The sequence below is a fragment of the Suncus etruscus genome, chromosome 17 (assembly GCF_024139225.1).
Source record: "Suncus etruscus isolate mSunEtr1 chromosome 17, mSunEtr1.pri.cur, whole genome shotgun sequence".
NCBI lineage: Eukaryota > Metazoa > Chordata > Mammalia > Eulipotyphla > Soricidae > Suncus > Suncus etruscus.
The window spans coordinates 22,830,003-22,850,631 of record NC_064864.1 but is presented as its reverse complement, the minus strand read 5'-3'; the positions used below and the strand labels follow the sequence as shown (position 1 = coordinate 22,850,631).

The following is a 20,629-nucleotide window of genomic DNA, read 5'->3' as shown; positions in this document are numbered from 1 at the left end:
CTGTTTAGGGCTTAATCCTAGCAATGCACTCACTAATCACTCCTGGGGGACCATATAGGATATCAGGAATTAAAATTGGATCTATTGGGGCTAGTGTGATAGCACAGCAGTAGGGCATGTTTGCCTTGCACGCTGCCAAGCCAGGACAGGCCTGGGTTTGATCCCCGCAACCCATATGGTCCCTTGACCTGCCAGGAACAATTTCTGAGTGCAGAGCCAGGAGTAACCCCTGAGCGCCACAGAGTATGGCCCAAAAACCAACAACAACAACAACAAAAACTGAGGTCTATTGTGTGTAAGGCAAGTTTCCTACCCTCTGTACTATCTCTCTGGTCTCATGAATTATTTTTAAAAAAGAGAAGAATTCCTGGGAACAGATATTTCTGCTCCAAGCTCAGCTAAATGTGATCCCTGAGCATGACAACACTGGGTAGGGTTGGCAAGATGCCACAGCCCAGGTACTTGTTGGCTTGCTTAGTACATCAGTTGAGAGTTGGATGGGAGGAACCTTCTCTGAGCCTTCTTAACTCTTGCTCTGAACTTACAACCTACCCAACATGGGATGGTAAACACAGCTAACCACTTCGGCCCTGGAGGGTTTACAGCCCTGAGACTGACTGTAAGGAAAGCGTCAAAGCATTTCATCTCATTCAACAGTACGGTGGGTCAAAACACAGCTGCCTACTTCCTATGGCATCAGTGGGAAAGAGTATTTTAGAAATTTCCACCTTTTAGGATATGTAGGACAGCAAAATCAAATCAAATGACACCACTTAGTGCAGGATGTTCTGCTGCATGTGGGGAGGCTGGGAGTGAATGACAAAGTTGTTGTGCAGGTATCCAGTCAGATGGAGGAATGGAGCAAGAAGAGCCCTAAGCATTGCATCCATCCCCAAGGAACAGGAGTCAAAGGGGTGAGGGCTCCATCCTGTACTACAGGACAAAGTCACCCCAAGTCAGCCTATCCACATTCCTGGCCCAGTCCCTCCCCTTCCCCTGGCCGTGCAATCACAGAGAACAGAGGCAGACAAGTAAAAAAAAAATACCAAAAACAATAATGTTTAATGACAATCCTTAGTTAAAAAAAAAAAGGCTTTGTACATGTTATACAGTACACACATTTACATGGCTTTGGAGGGTCCCAGTACTGGGCTGAGTGTGAGGATTCAGCCCATGACAGGATTGAGGTATGTTGGGGCCTCCAGGGCCGAGGGTCTCTGGCAGAATGCAACTGATACTAAATTTTGGCCTAGATCCTGGAACAGATCTTTCCAGAATCACTAGAACTGGAAGACAGCCAGTTCCCAGTGCCTGCCCAGAGAAGACATCTTGGGAAACGAAAGGAATCCTGGAGACCCCAGACTCCCTGCACTGGCCCTGGCATCACCTGGCAGAGTGATAAACAAGGGCACCAGGTCCCTACACTGCCCAGCCAAGGTTCTACCCTGAGAGACAGGGACAGAGACTGAGGACAACTGGTTCTGTGACCCATATGAGCAGAGCCCACCCGGGACCACCCTCACTTGTAATTCAAGCCAAAGCATCCTTGCCAATGTGAGGCACTTGCTAGCAGGTGACCACGACCAGCGTGATGCTTCCTGCAGTTGTTGTGGTGGCAGGACCCTCACCCCACTGAGAAGACACCTGAGAAAACACAGCCCTACGATGCCTGGGTCCCACCCACAGCTAGAGAAGGCCACAGGTGGCCGCTGACATCGGTAATCTGGTACTGTCAGGCCAGGGGAGGCCCTCGCAGGAGGTCAAGCTGTGTTTAGCGGAAAGTGTTGGCAGGTTCAATACAGTTGAAGAAGTCGGGGCCCACAAATCGGGGGAAGCCCTCCAGGGCCTTCACCTTCACAGGGTCGAACTTCCAGTAGAGGCGGCCACGCAGGAAATAGGCATAGCCTGAGGAGAGAGGAGAGTCAGGCTGTGAGCAGGTGGACACTGGGCCCCAAGCCTATTGGGCTGTGACCAGAGACTGGTCTTGGCTTGCTAAGTAATCTGAGACTTGGAAGCTCCAGAAAAACCCTCCCGGAACTTGGATTCCCATGGGGAGTCTTTTCTATTGGCCTGAAGACTGTTCTGAGTTCCCTCCCTGGTCTGGGTTCACCCCCCTCACTGCCCTCTGGGGACTTTCCAGGGCCTGCAGTCCTGCAGAAGGTCAGCATGAGGGAAGGTGGCAACCCACAGAACCTAGGACCTGTCCTAGAGCTGGTCACCACAGGACTGTGACTTGGGTGGACCCTCAAGTCATTCAGTACAGGAATGAAGGGGGTGGGAGTCTCTGAGAGAGCAACCAGGGGTGCTACAATTCCCCTCCAGCTCTTTAGTTTGGGGGACACTACTTAAACAGGAGTCCTGGTTTCCTGTAGCTCACCAGGGCAACCTAAGTTAGGGACCTCATCACCTGAACCTCAGTTTGCTCCTCAGGAAACCCTGTTCATGGCGAGTGGTGTCCTGAGAACTACTCTAGCACAGAAGGAACAAAGCCTACTGTGCAGAGTGCTTAGTGGTCATCATCAAGACATGCTTATTTTACCACAGTTGCCTAAAGGCCTCTCTGGCCCTCGACCTTATCTGTAGCATGGGTTGTTGCATGGGTAGGAAGGGCTTATGGTGAGGGCAGAGGGGACTGTCGTCACAGGACCCCACGCACCATTGGCATCCTGGAAGGCAGCGTCTATCTCCGCAGGCACCCCTCGCCAATCAGTCACCCGGCGGGGCTCGGGGCTGTCCACGTGGCGGGTGTTCAAGTGAAAGCGCCAGTAGTCTCCACCCCGGAAAAAGTAGATCTTGTTCTTCTCTGTGCCCCAGACCAATGCAGCATGGATAGGGGACTCTGGCAGGCCCAGGTCAGAAAGTGGTGAAGGACCCTGGACTGGCTTCTCACCATCATACACCCAATACTGGGCACCTGAGGAGGAGAGAGAAGTGGCCTTGGAGCTGCCTGCCAACCACACCCACCTATTCCACCTGCTCGCACCTCTTTGCTGCCAGGGGTTTCCCAGCCTCTGTTTCTTCTCCTATAAAAGATGCAAGGCAGGGCCAGGGAGATAAGGGACTGAAGCACATGCTTTGATTGCAGGAGGCCTGGGTTTGATCCCTGATACTGTATAGTCCTCAGAGTCAGGAGTGACACCCCTCCTCCTCCAAGCATCAAGCCAGGAGTAACCCTTGAGCACTTGAGGTGTGACCACAAAACAAATCAAAAGTCAGGGCAGGGGAGAACATGCTGAACACATGCTTCATATACATAAGGCCCTGTATTTGTTCCTCAGTAACACATACAAACACACACACACACACACACACACACACACACATACACACAGGCTATAGGTGCACTTTTTTATTCTTTTTGTTTTCTTTTTGTTTTGTTTTTGTTTTTGTTTTTGGGCCACATCCAATGACGCTCAGAGGTTACTCCTAGCTATGCGCTCAGAAATCGCGATTTCTGAGTGTAGAGCCAGGAGTAACCCCTGAGTGCTGCTGGGTATGGGTGTGACCAAAAAAAAAAAGGGGGGGGTACTCCAATCCCCAAAGGTGAAGCCTTTGAGAAGGGAAAGAGAAGTCTTTGAGAAGACTGCGGGAAAGGTTATTCTAAGCAGAGGGGCCATTTGAGTTCCTGTTCTCTCAGTCTTGGCCTACCTGTGACAAGTACCTGCTGACCACCCCCTGGGCTCTACCCAGCTGCAGCAGACCCTGGCAAGGCCTTTATGAACTTCTTGCCACCTGGAATGTTCGGGGCTCTAGTCTCTGTTATTTAAAGATTAACCATGTAGGTTCTGTCCTCAGATGACTTTATGTCTCTGAGCCCCAGCGGCTTCCTCTCTCAACTGGAGATAAAAGCACAGCTGTCCCAAGGGTGACTCTGAGGTGGCTTTGAGGGCTGATGGTGTAGGCATGACCCCCCTTCTTGATCTCTCTTTTATTTTTGCTTTGGTGCTATACCTGGTTATGATCAAGGGTTACTCCTGGCTTTGCACTCAGGAATCATTCCTGGCACTGCTTGAGAAGTAATATGGAGTACCAGGGAATGAACCCCGGTCAACTGCATTCAAGGCAAGTACCTTACTCTACTGGCCCTATTTCTCCCTTCTCATATGCTCCCCTCTTTTTTTTTCTTTTCCTTTTTTTGTTTTGTTTTTGTTTTTGGGCCACACCTGGTGACGCTCAGGGGTTATTCCTGGCTATATGCTCAGAAATCGCTCCTGACTTGGGGGATCATATGGAACTCTGGGGAATCGAGCCACAGTCCGTCCTAGGTCAGCCACATGCAAAGCAAAAGCTCTACCGCTATGTAACCACTCTGGCCCTATATGCTTCGCAAACCACCTCCTCCAGGAACCTCCCAGAAATTGTGGAGCAATGAGCCTTGTCTGCCCTTCACTTACTAGAGTAAGATTATGTCTTTTTGTCTTTACCTTCTTCCTGGCTCCTGGGGTGGGGAGAGGGCATCTCCTGAGTGGGTCATCCCATCCAGCACTCACCTTGGAAGAACCAGATGTAGCCCTGGGCATCCTCAAAGGCAGCGTCCACAGGGCTGGGCAGTCCCTGCCAATGGCGAGAGGCCAGTGCAGGGTAGCCAGGCTGCAGCTGACCCTTGCGTAGCCGCCACACGAAACCCGCCTTAAAGAAGAAGAGCTCGCCACGGATGGTGGAGACGGCATCAAAGGAGACCTCACAGGCATCTGGCAGGACCTCTGGCTGGGGTGAGAGGAAAGGGGCCACGTTGGAGCCACCCAGGCCAGCAGAATGGAGGGAGCTGGAGCAGGGCAGTATTTCCAGAGTCTCACCTCCAGAGGAGCAATCTCATTGTTGTCTTCCAAAACCTGGGGGGCTGTAGTCGGGGGTCTGGAGGTGGATGCTTGCCAACGCCGGCCATATAAGTACTGGATGCCCCTGCGGTCATCAGGGCTGAGGCTCAGCGGGTAGCGGAAGGTGTAGAAAGGGGCCATCACGGCCTTAGCTGCATTTGTGTGCTGCAACCCCAGCATGTGACCAAACTCATGGGCTGCCACCTGCAGGAGGTCTGTGCCTACAAAAGAGAGCTTGAGACATTCCTGGCCCACTTGCCACAGACCTCCAAGCTCCATGGAAGCTCAGTTATCTTTGCTCCTTTTAGAAACAGGTTTCCACCCAACTACAAACATGTTTGTAATCATGGTTCTTAAATAAAGATGTTATTTTTTTTAAAAAAATGGGTTTCCAGGGAGCAAAGTGATAATACAGTGAGTAGGGCACTGACCTACCAGATCCAATCCCTAGCATCCTATATGGTCTCCTGAGCACCACCAGGAATGATTCCTGAGTGCAGAGTCAGGAGTAACTCCTGAGAATGGCCAGGTGTGTCTTCCCCCCCCCAAAAAAAAAAAGAAAATAAATGGGCCCCTAGCTCATACCTTGGTTGTCCCCAATAGTCCAGGTCTCATCATAGTCGAAGTGAACATCCCCCTGGCGGTGTGTCTTGGGGAAAAAGGCGTGGGCTAGGACTCCCCCGGGTCCATCAAATGGCAGGTCATCACCATGTGAGTACCTGCAGGTGGAGGGAGAGCAGACTCAGCAGCTGCTAACACGGGGGCTTATTCCAGAGACAGGAGGTCGGTCCCAGGCCACTGGGTCACCTGATAAAGTCAATCATGATGTCAGCACGGCCCTCCTGCACCTCCGTGAAGGTGAGCGGCGTCACATCACTCCACACCTGCAGGGCCTCTGCCATAGCCTGCCGTACCTGCTCCCGAAGCAGCTGCCATGGAAACCGAAGGATCCTGTAGAAGGGGGAAGCAGAGGAGAAGGCCGCCTAGGCCTCGCTCAAGGCAGGCGCAGTCCCTGATGGCTGCTGGGCCAGGAATTTCCCCTGAGTGCTCAATGCAGGTGCAGGAGCAAGGGGCACAGGTCAAGGCTGCTCTGGGCCTTGGTTCCAGCACCCTGGGCTCCAGCCACCTGCAGATGTCTTTGTGTGGGGGTGGGGGGGGTCTTCAGAATATGCTTTCAATGCATGAGAGCACAAAGAGCCCTTCACCCACCTTCTAGCTCTCTGGGGCTGACCTTGGCCCTTCTCTTGATCACCTGTTCTTCACTCCCAGGATGTCTCTGAGGCCCCAGCCCTCAGCACCCCTATTTCAACTTCCACCTCACTTCCCAGGGACCTCTGATTACCTGAGCTATTACCTGTTAGCTCACTGCTCTGTCCCTGTGCTTGGGTCTAGGGAAGAGATAGCAGATTCAAGATGTGGCTAATGCAAGCTCCCTGACAGTTTATTCACCAGAATGGGGTGCAGGGGCTGGCCTTTAGCAGGTCCCCATAAGGGTCTAAATGTAGGGAGCTAATAAGTTGGGGGTGATCCCATTTGTTCTGGGACTCTCCAAGTGAAAATATAGACACGGCCCCTTGTAGGGAAGGGTGCCACTGTGAAGTGGTCTGTGTGTATAAGAGGGATTTCAGGGAGACTAAACTATAGATGATTTAGGGTCAGTCATCCCAGAGACCTCACCCCAGTGTGTATCTGTTTCTCCTTCTTGACCCCCTGGGCAGAGTCTAGAGAGTACTTGAGCCTAGCCCCTACCTGTAAGTGAGGTCTGTCTTCTCCCAGCGCCCCCCTGACAACACAAAACGTTTCTGTCGATTCCGGGCATTCAACCCTTCGGGTGGGTCAGGCACTCCACAGCGAGGAGGTCTGAGGCCTTGGCCATGCTGGGAGACCCCAGAGGCAGGGAGGCGTGGTGCCAGGCTGTTGGGCCAAGCTTCATGCCAGAGCTGAGGACCCCTCCTCACTGCGTAATGGCGGCGGGCATCCTAGGTAGAAAGGAAAGGCAAGGCTGGGTCAGGTCCCAGATCTTCAACCTCTTCATGAGGGCAGAGCAAGGGATGAGGGATGAGAAAAGGAGGTGCCTGCCCTCACAAGCAGGTGCTTTAGTCTTGGCATGACCTGGGATGAGGCACTCAGTGACCCCTCACCACCTTCTGGGTCGCCTGTCACCTGCTCCAGCCATTCAGAACAGCAAGGCATGTTTGAGGCAGGTCTGAGTGTGGTTGTCACAACTGCAAACCTCTGCTTCCCTGTCACCCTACCACACATACCTTACACCTCCCTTTCCTCTGGGGCTAGATGTGTAGAGGCTCCATGTGTCAAGGGGATGGCATAGACAAGACAGACGCCCCAGCCCTCCTCTGCTGGAGTCCCACAACTTTCAGAAGCGATTGTACTCAGATGTTGCACCCTTCTGCCAGACTCAAGACAGAGGTCACAGCTCCTTGAACCAGAAAATCAGAAGCTCCAGGCGATAGAAAGCCCATTCACATAGCAAGGGGCACTGTGAGAAGACACAGGCTGCACAAAGCTGAAAGGCACGGAGCAAAGGGCTTGCTGCACCCACCATTGTACAGTGCGGGGGGCTGGGAGTTGGCTTTAGCCTCCCCACAGCCATAATTAGGGCAAGAGCCAAGCCATACAGTCTTCAGCCTCAGCCTCAACTTCTGGCAACTCTCCTAGCCCTACCACAGACTACCAATTTAAGAACCACTGGAAAACTCATCACCCCAAAGCAGTCCAGCTTCAACCCAGCTGCAAAGGAAGTATCTGAGTGCCTGGAACTTTCAGGCCCCTAGGACATTAGGAAGTTCCTGGGGTGATGAGCTCCAGGTCAGATCTCCCCCATTCCAGAGCTCACATATGGAATGGTGGATGACCCAGTGGATCTCTGCTGTGCTGGCTGACCAGAGTTCACCATTAGTAACTTCTATTCGTGGCCCTTCAACACAATCATGTCTGGGAGGGGACATCTCCACTCCACAGACAGGGTCCTGAACCCCAGAGGGGCCTCTCCCATTGCAGCACACCAGTCTGGGATGAAGAAATGGGCCACTGAGAAGTCCCTCCATTTGTCCTGGTACCAGTGGAAAGATAGGGATGCTGTCTGAGCTCCCAACCCAACCCTACCTGCTACCTCTACTTTGCATTTCAAGCTGGAATTCCCTTCCCCTGCAGGAGGGTGCAGGCTGGCCTCACCTGGATGATCTGAGAGGAGAAACAGGAAATTAAAAGCACCTGCTGCTTCCCAAAAGCGCAAGGCAACCTCCCCTCCTCCCCTAAGAATGTGGACAAAATGTCATCTTGAGGCTGTCCCCAACATCACATTTCACCAGCCACAAGAACTATACTCTCCACTCCCCATACTGACTCTTTGGGCTGCAGAAGGAGATTCCTGCTCTACCCAGCACAAGCCAACAGTCCTCCCTGGGCAGGACAGGTTTGCCCTTAGAGCCCATATAGCCCAAGCCCTGCCTGCTTGTTCTGCTTCTGCCTGGCCAGCCATCAATTCTCTCCTGTGCCCCCCACACACGCAGGGCTAGAGCAACTAGTCCTGCAGGAAAGTGGATAATGTATACTTTCCTTCCACCCCAATTGTTCTTCTCCTTTCTGCCCCAGATGCCAAGTTTTTTTTTGTTTTGTTTTTGTTTTGTTTTGTTTTGTTTTTGGGCCACACCCTGCAGTGCTCAGGGGTTCCTCCTGGCTCTATGCTCATAAATCACCCCTGGCAGGCTCAGAAGACCATATGGGATGCCGGGATTTGAACCATGGTCCTTCTGCATGCAAGGCAAACCCCCTACCTCCATGCTATCTCTCTGGCCCCTCAGATGCCAAGTTTACACCAGGCTTCTGCACCCAGCTTCTGTGAGAGCAGCAGAAAGAGCAATAAATAGTCAGAAGACCCAGTTCTGGGCCACAAAGACTCTAGAGTGACTCTGTGCAAATCACTGATTTCTCTCTCTCTTCCTCTCCCTCTCTCTCTCCCTTTACTTTTGGGTGGGGGCCGCACCCTGTAATAGTCAGGGATTACTTCTGGTTTTGCACTCACAAACACAAATGCACTCACAAATCCATATGGAATGCCGGGAATTGAATAAATTGTATGCAAAGCAAATATGCTCCCCACTGTACCATTGCACTGTCATTGTGCTCTCTTCCCTTCAAATTCCCCATATATCAAGTGGGGGGGTGGTACTCTTTAAAAAAAAAAACCCTGGGCCCGGAGAGATAGCACAGCGGCGTTTGCCTTGCAAGCAGCCGATCCAGGACCAAAGGTGGTTGGTTCAAATCCCGGTGCCCCATATGGTCCCCCGTGCCTGCCAGGAGCTATTTCTGAGCAGACAGCCAGGAGTAACCCCTGAGCACCGCCGGGTGTGGCCCCCCCCCAAAAAAAAACCTGCAAACTCCTTCTGAAATGCCACCTGAAGCAGAGTTATTTTTTTTTTTTTGTGGTTTTTGGGTCACACCCGGCAGTGCTCAGGGGTTATTCCTGGCTCCAGGCTCAGAAATTGTTCCTGGCAGGCACGGGGGACCATATGGGACGCCAGGATTCGAACCGATGACCTCCTGCATGAAAGGCAAACGCCTTACCTCCATGCTATCTCTCCGGCCCCTGAAGCAGAGTTATTATTGCTGTTTTTATTTGTTTATTTGGTTTTGGGGCCACACCCAGTGATGCTCAGGGATTACTCAGAAATGGCTCCTGGCTTGGGAGACCATATGGGATGCCAGGGGATGGAACCGCAGTCCGGCCTAGGTTAGCACGTGCAAGGCAATAAAATGCCTTACCGCTAGCACCACCGCTCTGATTCCCAACTCCCAGAATTTTCTGCCCAAGTCCAGATGTCTTCCTTGCAAGGCCTGGCATAAGGCAGGTTGCAGGTCCCTAACCTGTGGAGCTGGTCCTCCTAGGGCAGCTAGGTTTCCCTGATGAAAGAGGGAGAGTGGCAGGCACAGAACACACCTGGCCTCATCTATAGCCCTGAGGTGTAGATCACACCTGAGGGAGGGGTGTGGAAGGGAGTTCAGGGAGCAGGCATCGCCCTATCTCCTAAGGGAGGGAACAGAGTACAGAGAGATGGAGGACTTTGCTCAGCATCATACAGCCAGTTTGGGTGCAATTCAGAGGCTCAGACCTTCCCAGCCATCACTCCCTTGCCCTCTCTCTGGGGCTTGGCTGAGGTCCCAAGCCACATTCCGAGAGGCGTTACTCCTTCCCCGAGCATGCCTGTCCTCTTCGGCCAGCAGTCTCCTGTGTCCCGCTCTGCGATGGGTGCCAAGCTCCTTCCCTCCCACCCCCCTCCCCGCCTCCCCTAGCAGGCACCAGACCACAACCTCAGACATCATCGAGGAATTTCTCCATAACTGGGGGTTCTCCCCTGAGACTACTTCCCTTTTTGAAAAGCAAGAGGCATCCATCCAATTGAGTGAGTTGGAAGGAACCAGGGCTCAGACACTGCTTAGAAGGCTAGACCGGCAGCTTCCCATCTCTGGGGGCTCAGTTTACTGGGAGAGGGGAGCGAATGCATTTTCACTTCTGCAAGCAGCAGGAGGTGAGCTGAAGCATGGGCTTTTGAAGGCCCAGTAACTCCCCATTCCTGGCAGCATTGTGGTCCTCTGAGGCTCAGAGAGGTCAAGCACCCTGGCCACATCACACAGTCAGCTGGCAGTCATGTCCATCTTCTCCCCTGAGTAATGGCCTGATTGTCCCCCCCCCCAAAGCCAGCCCTCCCTTACAGGTCCCAGCATTCGTCCCACTGGGCTGCTCGAGGCTTTCAACAGCCCTGAAAGCTGCAAACTGGGATTGGATGGATAAATATTTACAGAGCTTTCCTGGGGACGGCAGCCTGGGAATAAACACATCAGAGGTGACCCCAAATGCTCCCTGCATATCTGCAGAGTGGTGACTGCTCCAGCATGCAAATCCCGGTGGCAGCGGTGGTGAGGCCAAGTCCCCAATGCCTAGAGAAACTCACATGCTCACCCTTCTGGTCCTGACAACAGGGCTCCCCTGGTGCAAATCCGGATCTCCCCCAATTCCTGAACCTGCAGCTTCAGAACCCCCAAGAGGTTCCTGGCAAAATCCCACGGTATTGGAGCCAGAGATCCCTCATCTATGGGGCCCGCCTACCTACCCCACCCCATCCTATCCCAGAGGCAGCAGAGGAATCCAACCATCTCAAACTCAATTTACCTGGGGGCCGCAGGAGGCAAAGTCGGGGTGATCCTTGAGTGCAAAGTCAGTAGTAAGCCTTGAACATTGGGGGTGTGTGTGACCCAAACAACTAAAACAAAACAAAACAACAAAAAAGATTCCTCTAGGGCAGGGCCACAAAATGTTGTACGGAGGGCCTGCGGGCCGCGAGTTTGAGACCCCGATGGTCTTTCTCAGGGGACCGGTCCCTCGATGGCTGCTGGCCCTCGCCTCAGTCTTCCTTCCTTGCCAATCTGGCTGGATGCCTTGGCCCCCCTCCTACTGGGTCTGCGATTGCCAGACTGTGACCAAGGCGAGGCCACCGCAGTCACAGGACCCTTGAAGTCTTCTCTATTCAGATCATCATACTTTCCTCTCCCTTTCCTCCTCTCCCCACCCCCTGGCTCGCAGCTCTGCTTCTTTCTCACCCCACAGGCAGGTTGCACCCTGCCTCCAAAGCGTCCCAAAGTGCCAGATGGCAGGTGCCCCCAGGAGGGGAGGCCCCTCTCCACTGGACCCCATCTTCCCACCACCACCACCACCACCATCAGGGCAGTTACTGCCCTCCCCAACTCCTCCTTAATCCTGCAATCCTCTGCACACCTGGAGGTGTGCCTGGGAGGCCACACACCTGGAGGCTGCTGACACCAGGCAGAGACCTGCTGGGCTTTGTCCAAGCGATGAATAGGGGGGGCCCTAACCACTCCCTCTGCGCCTGCCTCTTGCAGGGCACGCCCTAGTAACGGCGGCTGGAACACCGGCGGAGCAGGTCCCCAGGCTGCAAGTGGGCATGCATCTAACCAGGGGGGATTTCATCCAGCTCTCCCGAGCCGCAGGCACCTTTCTAGGGCCAGGAAGCTTCCAGTCTATCATGCACACTCCCTCCCCAGAAAACCCCAGAAAGCGCTTCGGGGTGCAGAGTCGTGTGCAGGCTATCCGGGGCACCCCTATGGGTCCAGTTGGGCCAAATGCCCGACGCCCGTTTGGCGAGGAGCACTTGGTGAGGCGCACTCACCGGCGGCCGCGGGGCCCGGGCTAGCAACGGAGGTGGCTGGAGCAGCAGCAGCAACATTGCAAGCAGGAGGGTGCGCAGGACCGCGCCGCGGAGCCGGGCAGCCCTAGCCATCCGCCCGGGGGCTGCAGGGCCTGCTGGGCCTCGCGGCCACCGCCCCTTATAGCCTCCGCCCCGCCCCGGCCCGCCCCCGGCCCGCCCCTTGCGCCTTTTGTTCTAAATTCTGCCCAAGGCCCAGGCGGCTGCCAGGGTGGGGGAGGTGGCCGGCCAGGGAGAAGAGGGCCTGGCCAGGCCAGGGGCCTGCAGACCCTGGGAGAGGCCAGCCCAATCTGGGGCCCCACACTCCTAGGCTGGATTTCCCCCTGACTAGCTCCCACTAGCTACCCTGGGCCTCAGTTTCCCCACTGGGCGGTGGGGGAGACTCCTGTTTGTCCCTGTTTCCTATTTAACTTATTGGATGGTGCTTGATCCCCAGGCCTGGAGGCTGGCCTGCCTGCCAGTTGCTAGTGCTGTTGGCTGGTTCTCCCAAGGCAGCCACAAGTTCTCCGTCCCATATGGCTGAACCTCGGTGGACCCATCTGGGAAATGGTCCAGGGAGAAAAGAGAGAGTAAAATGTGTTCAAGGGCAAATGAGGTAGATGAAGGCAGCTGCTTGCCCCTCTAGTCCCAGCTTGGAACAGAACCTGCTTATAAATGGACCCTTAGAAGTCTTCTTATAACTTAGACTTCTTCATCTTGGCTGGTATGTCTGTGCCCAGGAGGATCTGCAGTTGGTCCACTGGAAGGCAGGTCCTCAGAAGAATGAGGTGGTCAGCCCATGGCTTAGTGGGGGTACTGGGACTCAGGTTGTCTTTCAAACAGATGACCACGTGCTTCTATAGACCCCTTGAGTAGGCATGCCAAAACCCAATGGCACGATGCTAGAAGGGGTCCCTTCTCTCACTGGTTGCTCTGGAATTCCAACGGGTTGTCCACCTCTGCTGACAGCTTGCTCTACCATGGGTCCCACAGAGCCCAATGCAAGCAGTGGCTCCAGCCCTGGCGGCAGTGTCTTGAGCTACTGCACTCACTGTCAGGGCCAACCCAACTGAAAAGTGAGGGAAGCCCTGGAGGCTGCAGCTGGGGGTCCTGGCCTTGGGAATCTTCTTGGATTTTCCAGGAAAGCTCCATAGAGCCACCTAGAGGCCACGGGAAGGGAAGACAGCAGAACTTTTACAATTTGGACTATTTCTAGCAATCCTCTTCTTTAAAGGGACTCTTTTACAATGGTGGTGGGAAATGCTCACTAGTGAAGGCTGTTGTGCAGTGTATGACTAATTCAATCATGAACAACTTTATCTGTGAAAAAAACTGTATTCTGAACAACCTTGTAACCACGGTGTTTAAATATAAACAAATAAATACAAATAAAATGAAGCGACGTTTAAAGTTTAAAAGCTTGTTTTTGTTTGTTTATTTTGTTTTGGGGGCACACCCAGTAGCACTCAGGGTTACTCCTGGCTCTACGCTCAGAAATTGCTCCTGGCAGGCTCGGGGGACCATATGGGATGCCGGAATTCGAACCACCATCCTTCTGTATGCAAGGCAAATGCCTTACCTCCGTGCTATCTCTCCAGCCCCTAAAGTTTAAAAGCTTAATGCAGCACTGCTGGTAAAATTAGAATGACTGAGAGATTAGTACATGCAAGGATGACACATAAACTTATGAATGAGCCATAAAACTAAAATAAAGTGAGGAGAGATACTCAATAAACTGAGTATGTGCTTGGCATGAAGGAAGACTAGAGTCCCCTCCCAGCACCTCGTGATCTTCCAGACACCATCAGATGTATCTGAGCACAGAACTAGAAATAGCTACTGGACATTGCAAGGTGTAGCTCCTGAATAAAAACAAGTCAACAAAACCCAAAAATAGGGACTGAAATGATAGCACGGTGATAGGGTGTTTGCCTTGCAGGCGGCCAATCCAGGACAGACCCAGGTTTGATCCCCAGCAATTGATATGTTCCCGCGGATCCTGCCAGGAGGGATTTCTGAGTGCAGAACTAGGAGTAACCCCTGAGCACCCCTGGGTGTGGCCCAAAAAACAATTCCCATAACAAAACAAAGATAAAAATGGAATCTTAAAAATAAATATTAAGTGAAATGCCTGCTTCCTTAGTAATTTGGTCAAAAAAAAGTGATCTAGGGGCTGGAGAGATAGCATGGAGGTAGGGCGTTTGCCTTGCATGCAGAAGGACAGTAGTTCGAATCCCAGCAATCCCATATGGTCCCCCCATGCCTGCCGGGAGTGATTTCTGAGCACAGAGCCAAGAGTAACCCCTGAGCGCCGCCAGGTGTGACCCAAAAACCAAAAAGAAAAAGAAAAGTGATCAAGGAGAGATGGCGCAGCAGTTAAAAGTTCTTGCTTTGTGAAGGAAGGCCATAATTGATTCAGTGACACTTATGTCCACCAAGTATGGTTCTGGAGTCCCTGCACCTGAAACCCTGCCACTACACCAGTGTATGTCACATCCTGCTCACAGCCAGTGTGTGACCACCAGTCATTATAGCAAGGTGACAGGAAAGAAACCATGGATACGATGGGCTAATTACGTGTCTTATGCACACATAGGATTTTGGGGTTGTTTTGTTTTAGGGTCACATCCAGTGGTGCTCAGGCTCTGTGCTCAGGCTTACTCCTTGCTCTGTGCTCAGGAATAATCCTGACAATGCTTTGGGAATCATTTGCGGTGTTGGATATCAAAGCTTAGAAAAGTAAGTGCCTGGGCCCGGAGAGATAGCACAGAGGTGTTTGCCTTGCAAGCAGCCGATCCAGGACCAAAGGTGGTTGGTTCGAATCCCGGTGTCCCATATGGTCCCCCGTGCCTGCCAGGAACTATTTCTGAGCAGACAGCCAGAAGTAACCCCTGAGCACCGCCGGGTGTGGCCCAAAAACCAAAAAAAAAAAAAAAAGAAAAGAAAAGTAAGTGCCTTAATCCCTCAACTGTTTCTCACTTTACCAGCTATATTAACACTCCAACCAGAGAATAATTCTATAAATAAAAAAAAAAACATTTTGCATGTGACATTTTGGTCTTGAGCATGTCTGGCAGGCACATGGCCTTGCTGGAAGAATCTGTAACCTACCCTGATAAAGTAACCACCACTCACAGTGGGGGTACATTTACGAAGCAACCCTGCAACCAGAGAAGTGGGCTTCTCATAGGAGAATTTCTGCAAGGGAAAGATCTGGACTGACTGCGAAAGATGGGTCAGTTTGACACCTGGGCACCAGGGAGGAGTGATTACACAGACTTAGGGACTGGTGCAGGCTGGTGCAAGTCTGGCAGGTCTGGGAAGAGACTGGCCTACTGTTTACTTCCCACTTAAGGAGAAGAAACCTGGAGCCAGCACAGGCTGAGGTCAAGGGCGGGCCCCGCATCCCAGGTGGGCCAGAACTCTGTATAGTAAGAATTCAGCAGTACACATTCATGTCCTGAAAGCATTAGAACAAACAGCAAACCCAGCTGGCTGCCTCCTCCCTTGATATCAGCTCCTGTCTCAGACTCCAGGGCTTTTGTTTGAGGTGATGTCATACCACACCCATCCTGGTGCCTGGCAGCCTCCCACTCACACTGCAGGGCTAGAGAGAGAAAGTAGTTAGGGGAGGGCTGCAGTCAAAATGTATGTACATGATACGCTCCCTCCCCAGCCCTGCATGCTCCCACCTAAGCACTCTGAGGTCCTAACTAACAATAGTCAGAGCGATAACATAGTGCCACTGTACCCTTGGGCTAGGAATGAGGGTTATAGGGTCTCCCCAGGTATTCCTGGACTTGAGTCCTGAGCGCTTGGTTTTGTCTGGGAACCATACCTGGCAATGCTCTGGCTTTGCATTCAGAAATCAATCTTGGCAGGGCTGAAGAGATAGCATGAAGGTGAGGCGTTTGCCTTGCATGCGGAAGGACAGTGGTTCGAATTCCGGCATCCCATATGGTATTCTGAGCTTGCCAGGAGTAACCCCTGAGTGCTGCTGGGTGTGACCCAAAAACTAAAAAAAAAAGAAAAGAAAAGAAATCAATCTTGACAGTCCCGGGACTAGATGGGAAGCTGGGATGAACATTAGGTTGGCCTCATAGAAGACAAGGCACAGAGAACTCATTGTAATGGAAAAAGATTTCCTTATCATGATTGGCTGTTTTAATGAATCCAAAATTATCCTTTAGAGTTGCCACATACCCCAAGAGCCTCTTGGAGTTGGAGTTACCACCCGAAAGCTGCACACAAGTTGCAATCTGCTGACCAGATCTCTGTTTGTCACTAATACTAAATTCAACCTTATCTCCTGTTTGAGGAGAAGTAGAGCCTTCCACATCCTTGGCTTGAAAGGCATTTTCACCCCACAATCATCATAAACAATCAAACCATCCACAGCTTCCTTTTTTTGTGCTTTTATTTGGGCTAGTGGTTTTAGAATTGGAAAAAAAAAAAAGTGGCTTCTTTTTCTACAGTGCCCAGAAAATGATGATCTGAATGGGAATGGAATAAAACTGTGTCCTTGGGAAGTTATTTATTTATTTATTTATTTATTTATTTATTTATTTATTTATTGGTTTTTGGGCCACACCCGGTGTTGCTCAGGGGTTACTCCTGGCTATCTGCTCAGAAATAGCTCCTGGCAGGCACGGGGGACCATATGGGACACCGGGATTCGAACCAACCACCTTAGGTCCTGGATCGGCTGCTTGCAAGGCAAAGATCGCTGTGCTATCTCTCCGGGCCCTGGAAAGTTTTTTAAATCCTAGTAGCATGATTTCTTTGGTGGACAGACAGCATATCAGGAACCACAGTAGGGGGCCAGAGAGATAGCGTGGAGGTAGGGTGTTTGCCTTGTATGCAGAAGGACGGTGGTTCGAATCCTGGCATCCCATAAGGTCCCCCCCCGAACCTGCCAGGAGCGATTTCTGAGCGTGTAGAGCCAAGAGTAACCCCTGAGCACTGCCGAGTGTGATCAAAACAAAAACAAAAACAGAATTTCACTGAAGTGGAAGAACATATGAGCATCACAATCTATCTACACTTGATGAAACCCAAATCATCTCTCACTGGCAGCAATTACGCCCATTTCTCTAGCTTCATTTGTGAATTGAAACATATTTGATAGAAATTCTATGTTGCTTGCTCTCTCTCCTAGTCCCCAAGTCCTGCACGTTTGGGACAAAATTGAGTAGAGGAGGGATCCAGGACGACCTCTGGTGGGCATTTGGGAAAAGGGCACACTTCCCTTGGGCAGTTCTTGGCTCTAGCTCTGCATCAACACCAGAACCTCAACCACTTGCCCTGGGCAGCAAACCCAGTTAGCAGTTAAACCCAGTTAGCAGTTAAGCTAGGAGGTGGGGGACTGGGGCCTGGTTCCCCATTCCTAGCCTGCCTTGACACTAGCCTCCTCTCCCCTGGAGTGCCTGTCACTCCAACTCCCGTTCCTTGTGGCTTTTGCAGGATCAAGCCTGCTTCTGCGTAAGTCCCCGGCATGTTAGGAACATTGACCTGTGCTCCCTGGATGCGGGATCAAATTTCCAGCCGAGGGGCCAGAGCGGTGATGCAAGCGGTAGGGCGTTTGCCTTGCATACGGCTGACCCAGGACGGATCTGGGTTCGATCCCTGGAGTCCCATATGATCCCCCAAGCCCGAGCGATTTCTGAGCACAGAGACAGGAATAACCCCTGAGTGTCACTGGGTGGGTGTGGCCAAAAACCAAACCAAACAAAAACAAAAACAAAAACAAAAAATTTTAACCAGGTATAATTTTTTATTATTCATTAGTCTATATGACTGATACATAATGAAAAATGAAAATGAAAATATTTACATAATTAAAACTTACATTTAAAAAGTTTGAACTTTATCAGAAATGGTAGAAAGCAGTAATTAGAAGGTAGTTACTTTGTTGGTTTGTGTGTTAATTTTTTTTTGTTTTTAATTTTTATTTTGACCATCTTGGCTTACATATCTTTCACAGTAGTATTTTAGGTACATATTAACATTGAATCAGGGGAATTCCCATCACCAAATTTGTCCTTCTTCCACCCCTGTTCCTTTCTTGCATCCCATATCCCCCACCATCACCCCCTGGGCTGCTAAAGTGGTCCCCTCTGTGTCTAGCTTACTACTAGTGATCATATATCTGTTTGGTCCTGGTACCCTCCCTTGTTTCTTCCTCTATTTATTCAAAATAAATTTTAAAAAAATTTCCAGCCGTGATCGGAGATGCAGAAAGGGATAACAGGACCCTGGGGATACCGACCGACCAGACAGCAAGCAGCTCAGCCCATTCGAAACCACGCCTCGGGGTGTGCCCAGGAGTGCCCGCCCAGTCTCCGCCCGCCTTGACAAGCAGCACCCGGTTCGACCTCCAACCCAGAAACGCCGCTAGCTGCTCATTGTCGCTTTCGGACCCACCGATCCAGCATCGTCACCATGCCCAGGGGGAGCCGCAGTGCCGCCGCCCGGCCTGCCAGGTGGGAGCCGCTGGGGAGTGGGTTAGGGAAATGCTGTCACTCTTGCAAAGTCACTGCCCAGCTTGACCTTGGAGCTGACCTTGTGAGCGGTGCCCCCTCACCCACCCAATGAGGGGTGATCGCCCGAGTGGATCTAACCCTGCTGACCCCCACTCTCCACCCCACAGCCGGTCTGCCTCTGCACCTTCTGCCCACCACCTGCCCGCGCGCCCACCACCCTCGGCCGCTGCTCCAGCTCCTGCCCCATCGGGCCAGCCGGGCCTCATGGCGCAGATGGCATCCACAGCGGCGGGGGTGGCTGTTGGCTCGGCCGTGGGACATGTCGTTGGCAATGCTCTGACTGGAGCCTTCAGCGGGGGCAGCTCAGAGCCTGCCCAGCCTGCGGTGCAGCAGGTAAGACATTGGAGAAGGGGTTGGGGAGAAATGGGGTTGAGGGTAGGATTGGAGAAGGGGAGGTGAAGGCAGTTTATGGGGGGGGGGGGGGGGAGGAGAATGCAGGCCTTTAAGCTGCCTTGGGCCCAGGGTTTGGCCCCAGGGCCTGTCTGTCCTTCCCTGCCTTGCTTGGCCTCCTGTCTGTCACTCACCAGCAGCTTCTCGGTTCCTTCCTTCTGGAAGTCTCTAGACAGGTTCCTGGGACAGGTGCCAAATGCACGTGGGGGAAACTGGGGTTCTGAGCCTTGCTCAAGGTCACCTAACCCTAACACCAACACCAAGGAGGGTTTTAAAGTTGCCTGCAGTCTTGCTCATACCCCTCACTAGGCCCAAGGGTCATAGGTGCTTCCTGTTGGCCTCTTTCCCCGCTGGGTGTCTCACCCACTTGTCCCAAGTCCTGAGCTAAATTTGACTCAGCTCCATGTGGCTGAGTCTGAAAAGTGCTAGAATTTGAGTGGAGGAGGCAGGGGCCGGAGAGATAGCATAGTGATAGGGCATTTGCCTGCAAATCCAGGACAGATGGTGGGGTAATTGGTGGTTCAAATCCCAGCATCCCATATAGTCCCTGGTTGGTGGTTCAAATCCTGGCATCCCCTATGGTCCCCCTTGCCTGCCAGGAGCGATTTCTGAGCGCAGAGCCAGGAGTACCCCATGAACACCACCAGGCGTGCCCCCCCCAAAAGAAGAATTTGAGTGGGGCTAGACTCTAAGAGCACACGAGAAGCATTGGGGTCTTTCTCGTGCCTTCTCTCACCCCCTCTCCATCCCTGATAGACAGCAGGTGTAGGAGGGTTCGGGTTTGCCTTGTTTTATGGTAACGCAGGGAGTGTGCTAAGAAAGTGGAGCGGGGGCAGGCAGTCCCAGCTCTGGCATTCATCTCTGAATGCCAACTGCCAGCTGATGCTGCTATGTCCTTGCTGTGTTCTAGGCCCCTGCCCGTGCTGGTCCTCAGCCCATGCAGCTGGGGCCCTGCGCCTATGAGATCCGGCAGTTCCTGGATTGCTCCACCACACAGGGGGACCTATCCCTGTGTGAGGGCTTCAGCGAGGCTCTAAAGCAGTGCAAGTACAACCATGGTGAGCCCGACATCCCTGACCTAGGGTTGGGGTGGGGATTTGGGAATCTCTGCTCCTGCCCTGTGTGTTGACCACAACCCATCCATGTGCTCTCTTTCCTTCTGCAGGTCTCAGTTCTCTGCCCTGAAGAGGCTGCTGCAGCCTCATGCAGACTTGGAGGCCAGCTCTGCCTGTACCCCTCTGCCCCACCTCACCGACAGCTGGACCCTAATGGCAGATTGTACCCAGGGCACTGGGATTCATTGGGAAAGAGTTATTCTTCTTCCTGTAAAGGACCTGAGACACAAAAGTATAATTAAAAGAGTTTATTTTACTCCGGAGCCTGCTGTGTGGACTCTTACTGGCCTGTCATACATCCTGGCTGACAGGACAGGTGGGCTGGATGGCTGGGTACACTATGGGATGGAAGTTCCCCCTCTAGTTGGTGCACTGGATAGGAAGAGGGAGCCTCTGCTAATATTGACCCTCAAGGGTCTGGAGTCTCAGGAAAATTTGTCCCTCTTTCTCAGTGACATCTGTCCCTTCCCTCTTCTGCAATCTGCCTCTACTTTCCTTTCTCTACACCAGCTTCTCTGAGTCTTATACTGCCTCACAAACTGCGAGTT

General features: G+C 52.4%; 2 protein-coding genes across 2 annotated transcripts; one reads left to right on the top strand and one right to left on the bottom strand.

The window, feature by feature from the left end:
• Positions 1 to 1,737: 1,737 nt before the first annotated feature.
• Positions 1,738 to 12,130, bottom strand: MMP11 (matrix metallopeptidase 11). Its single transcript, XM_049790688.1, has 8 exons — positions 12,020 to 12,130; positions 6,567 to 6,796; positions 5,625 to 5,768; positions 5,403 to 5,536; positions 4,797 to 5,038; positions 4,491 to 4,707; positions 2,657 to 2,914; positions 1,738 to 1,905 (listed from the first exon to the last, which is right to left on the bottom strand). The coding sequence occupies exons 1-8, from the start codon at positions 12,128 to 12,130 to the stop codon at positions 1,772 to 1,774; spliced, it is 1,470 nt and encodes a 489-aa protein (XP_049646645.1). The 3' UTR covers positions 1,738 to 1,771.
• Positions 12,131 to 18,371: 6,241 nt separating this feature from the next.
• On the top strand, positions 18,372 to 20,344 carry CHCHD10 (coiled-coil-helix-coiled-coil-helix domain containing 10). The gene is made up of 4 exons (XM_049790751.1): positions 18,372 to 18,516; positions 18,684 to 18,909; positions 19,877 to 20,024; positions 20,132 to 20,344. Exons 1-4 carry the CDS (start codon positions 18,476 to 18,478, stop codon positions 20,149 to 20,151), a joined length of 435 nt encoding a protein of 144 aa, XP_049646708.1. The 5' UTR covers positions 18,372 to 18,475; the 3' UTR covers positions 20,152 to 20,344.
• Positions 20,345 to 20,629: the final 285 nt, after the last annotated feature.

Coding starts and splice junctions, on each gene's coding strand:
- MMP11 (XM_049790688.1), bottom strand. CDS start 12,130: ATGGCTAGGGCTGCCCGGCTCCGCGGCGCGGTCCTGCGCACCCTCCTG. Junction 5,769..6,566: donor AAGACAGACCTCACTTACAG/GTAGGGGCTAGG, acceptor CCCCTTCTACAG/GATCCTTCGGTTTCCATGGC. Junction 5,039..5,402: donor GACTATTGGGGACAACCAAG/GTATGAGCTAGG, acceptor TCTCTTTTGTAG/GCACAGACCTCCTGCAGGTG.
- CHCHD10 (XM_049790751.1), top strand. CDS start 18,476: ATGCCCAGGGGGAGCCGCAGTGCCGCCGCCCGGCCTGCCAG. Junction 18,517..18,683: donor GCCGCCGCCCGGCCTGCCAG/GTGGGAGCCGCT, acceptor TCCACCCCACAG/CCGGTCTGCCTCTGCACCTT. Junction 20,025..20,131: donor GCAGTGCAAGTACAACCATG/GTGAGCCCGACA, acceptor TTCCTTCTGCAG/GTCTCAGTTCTCTGCCCTGA.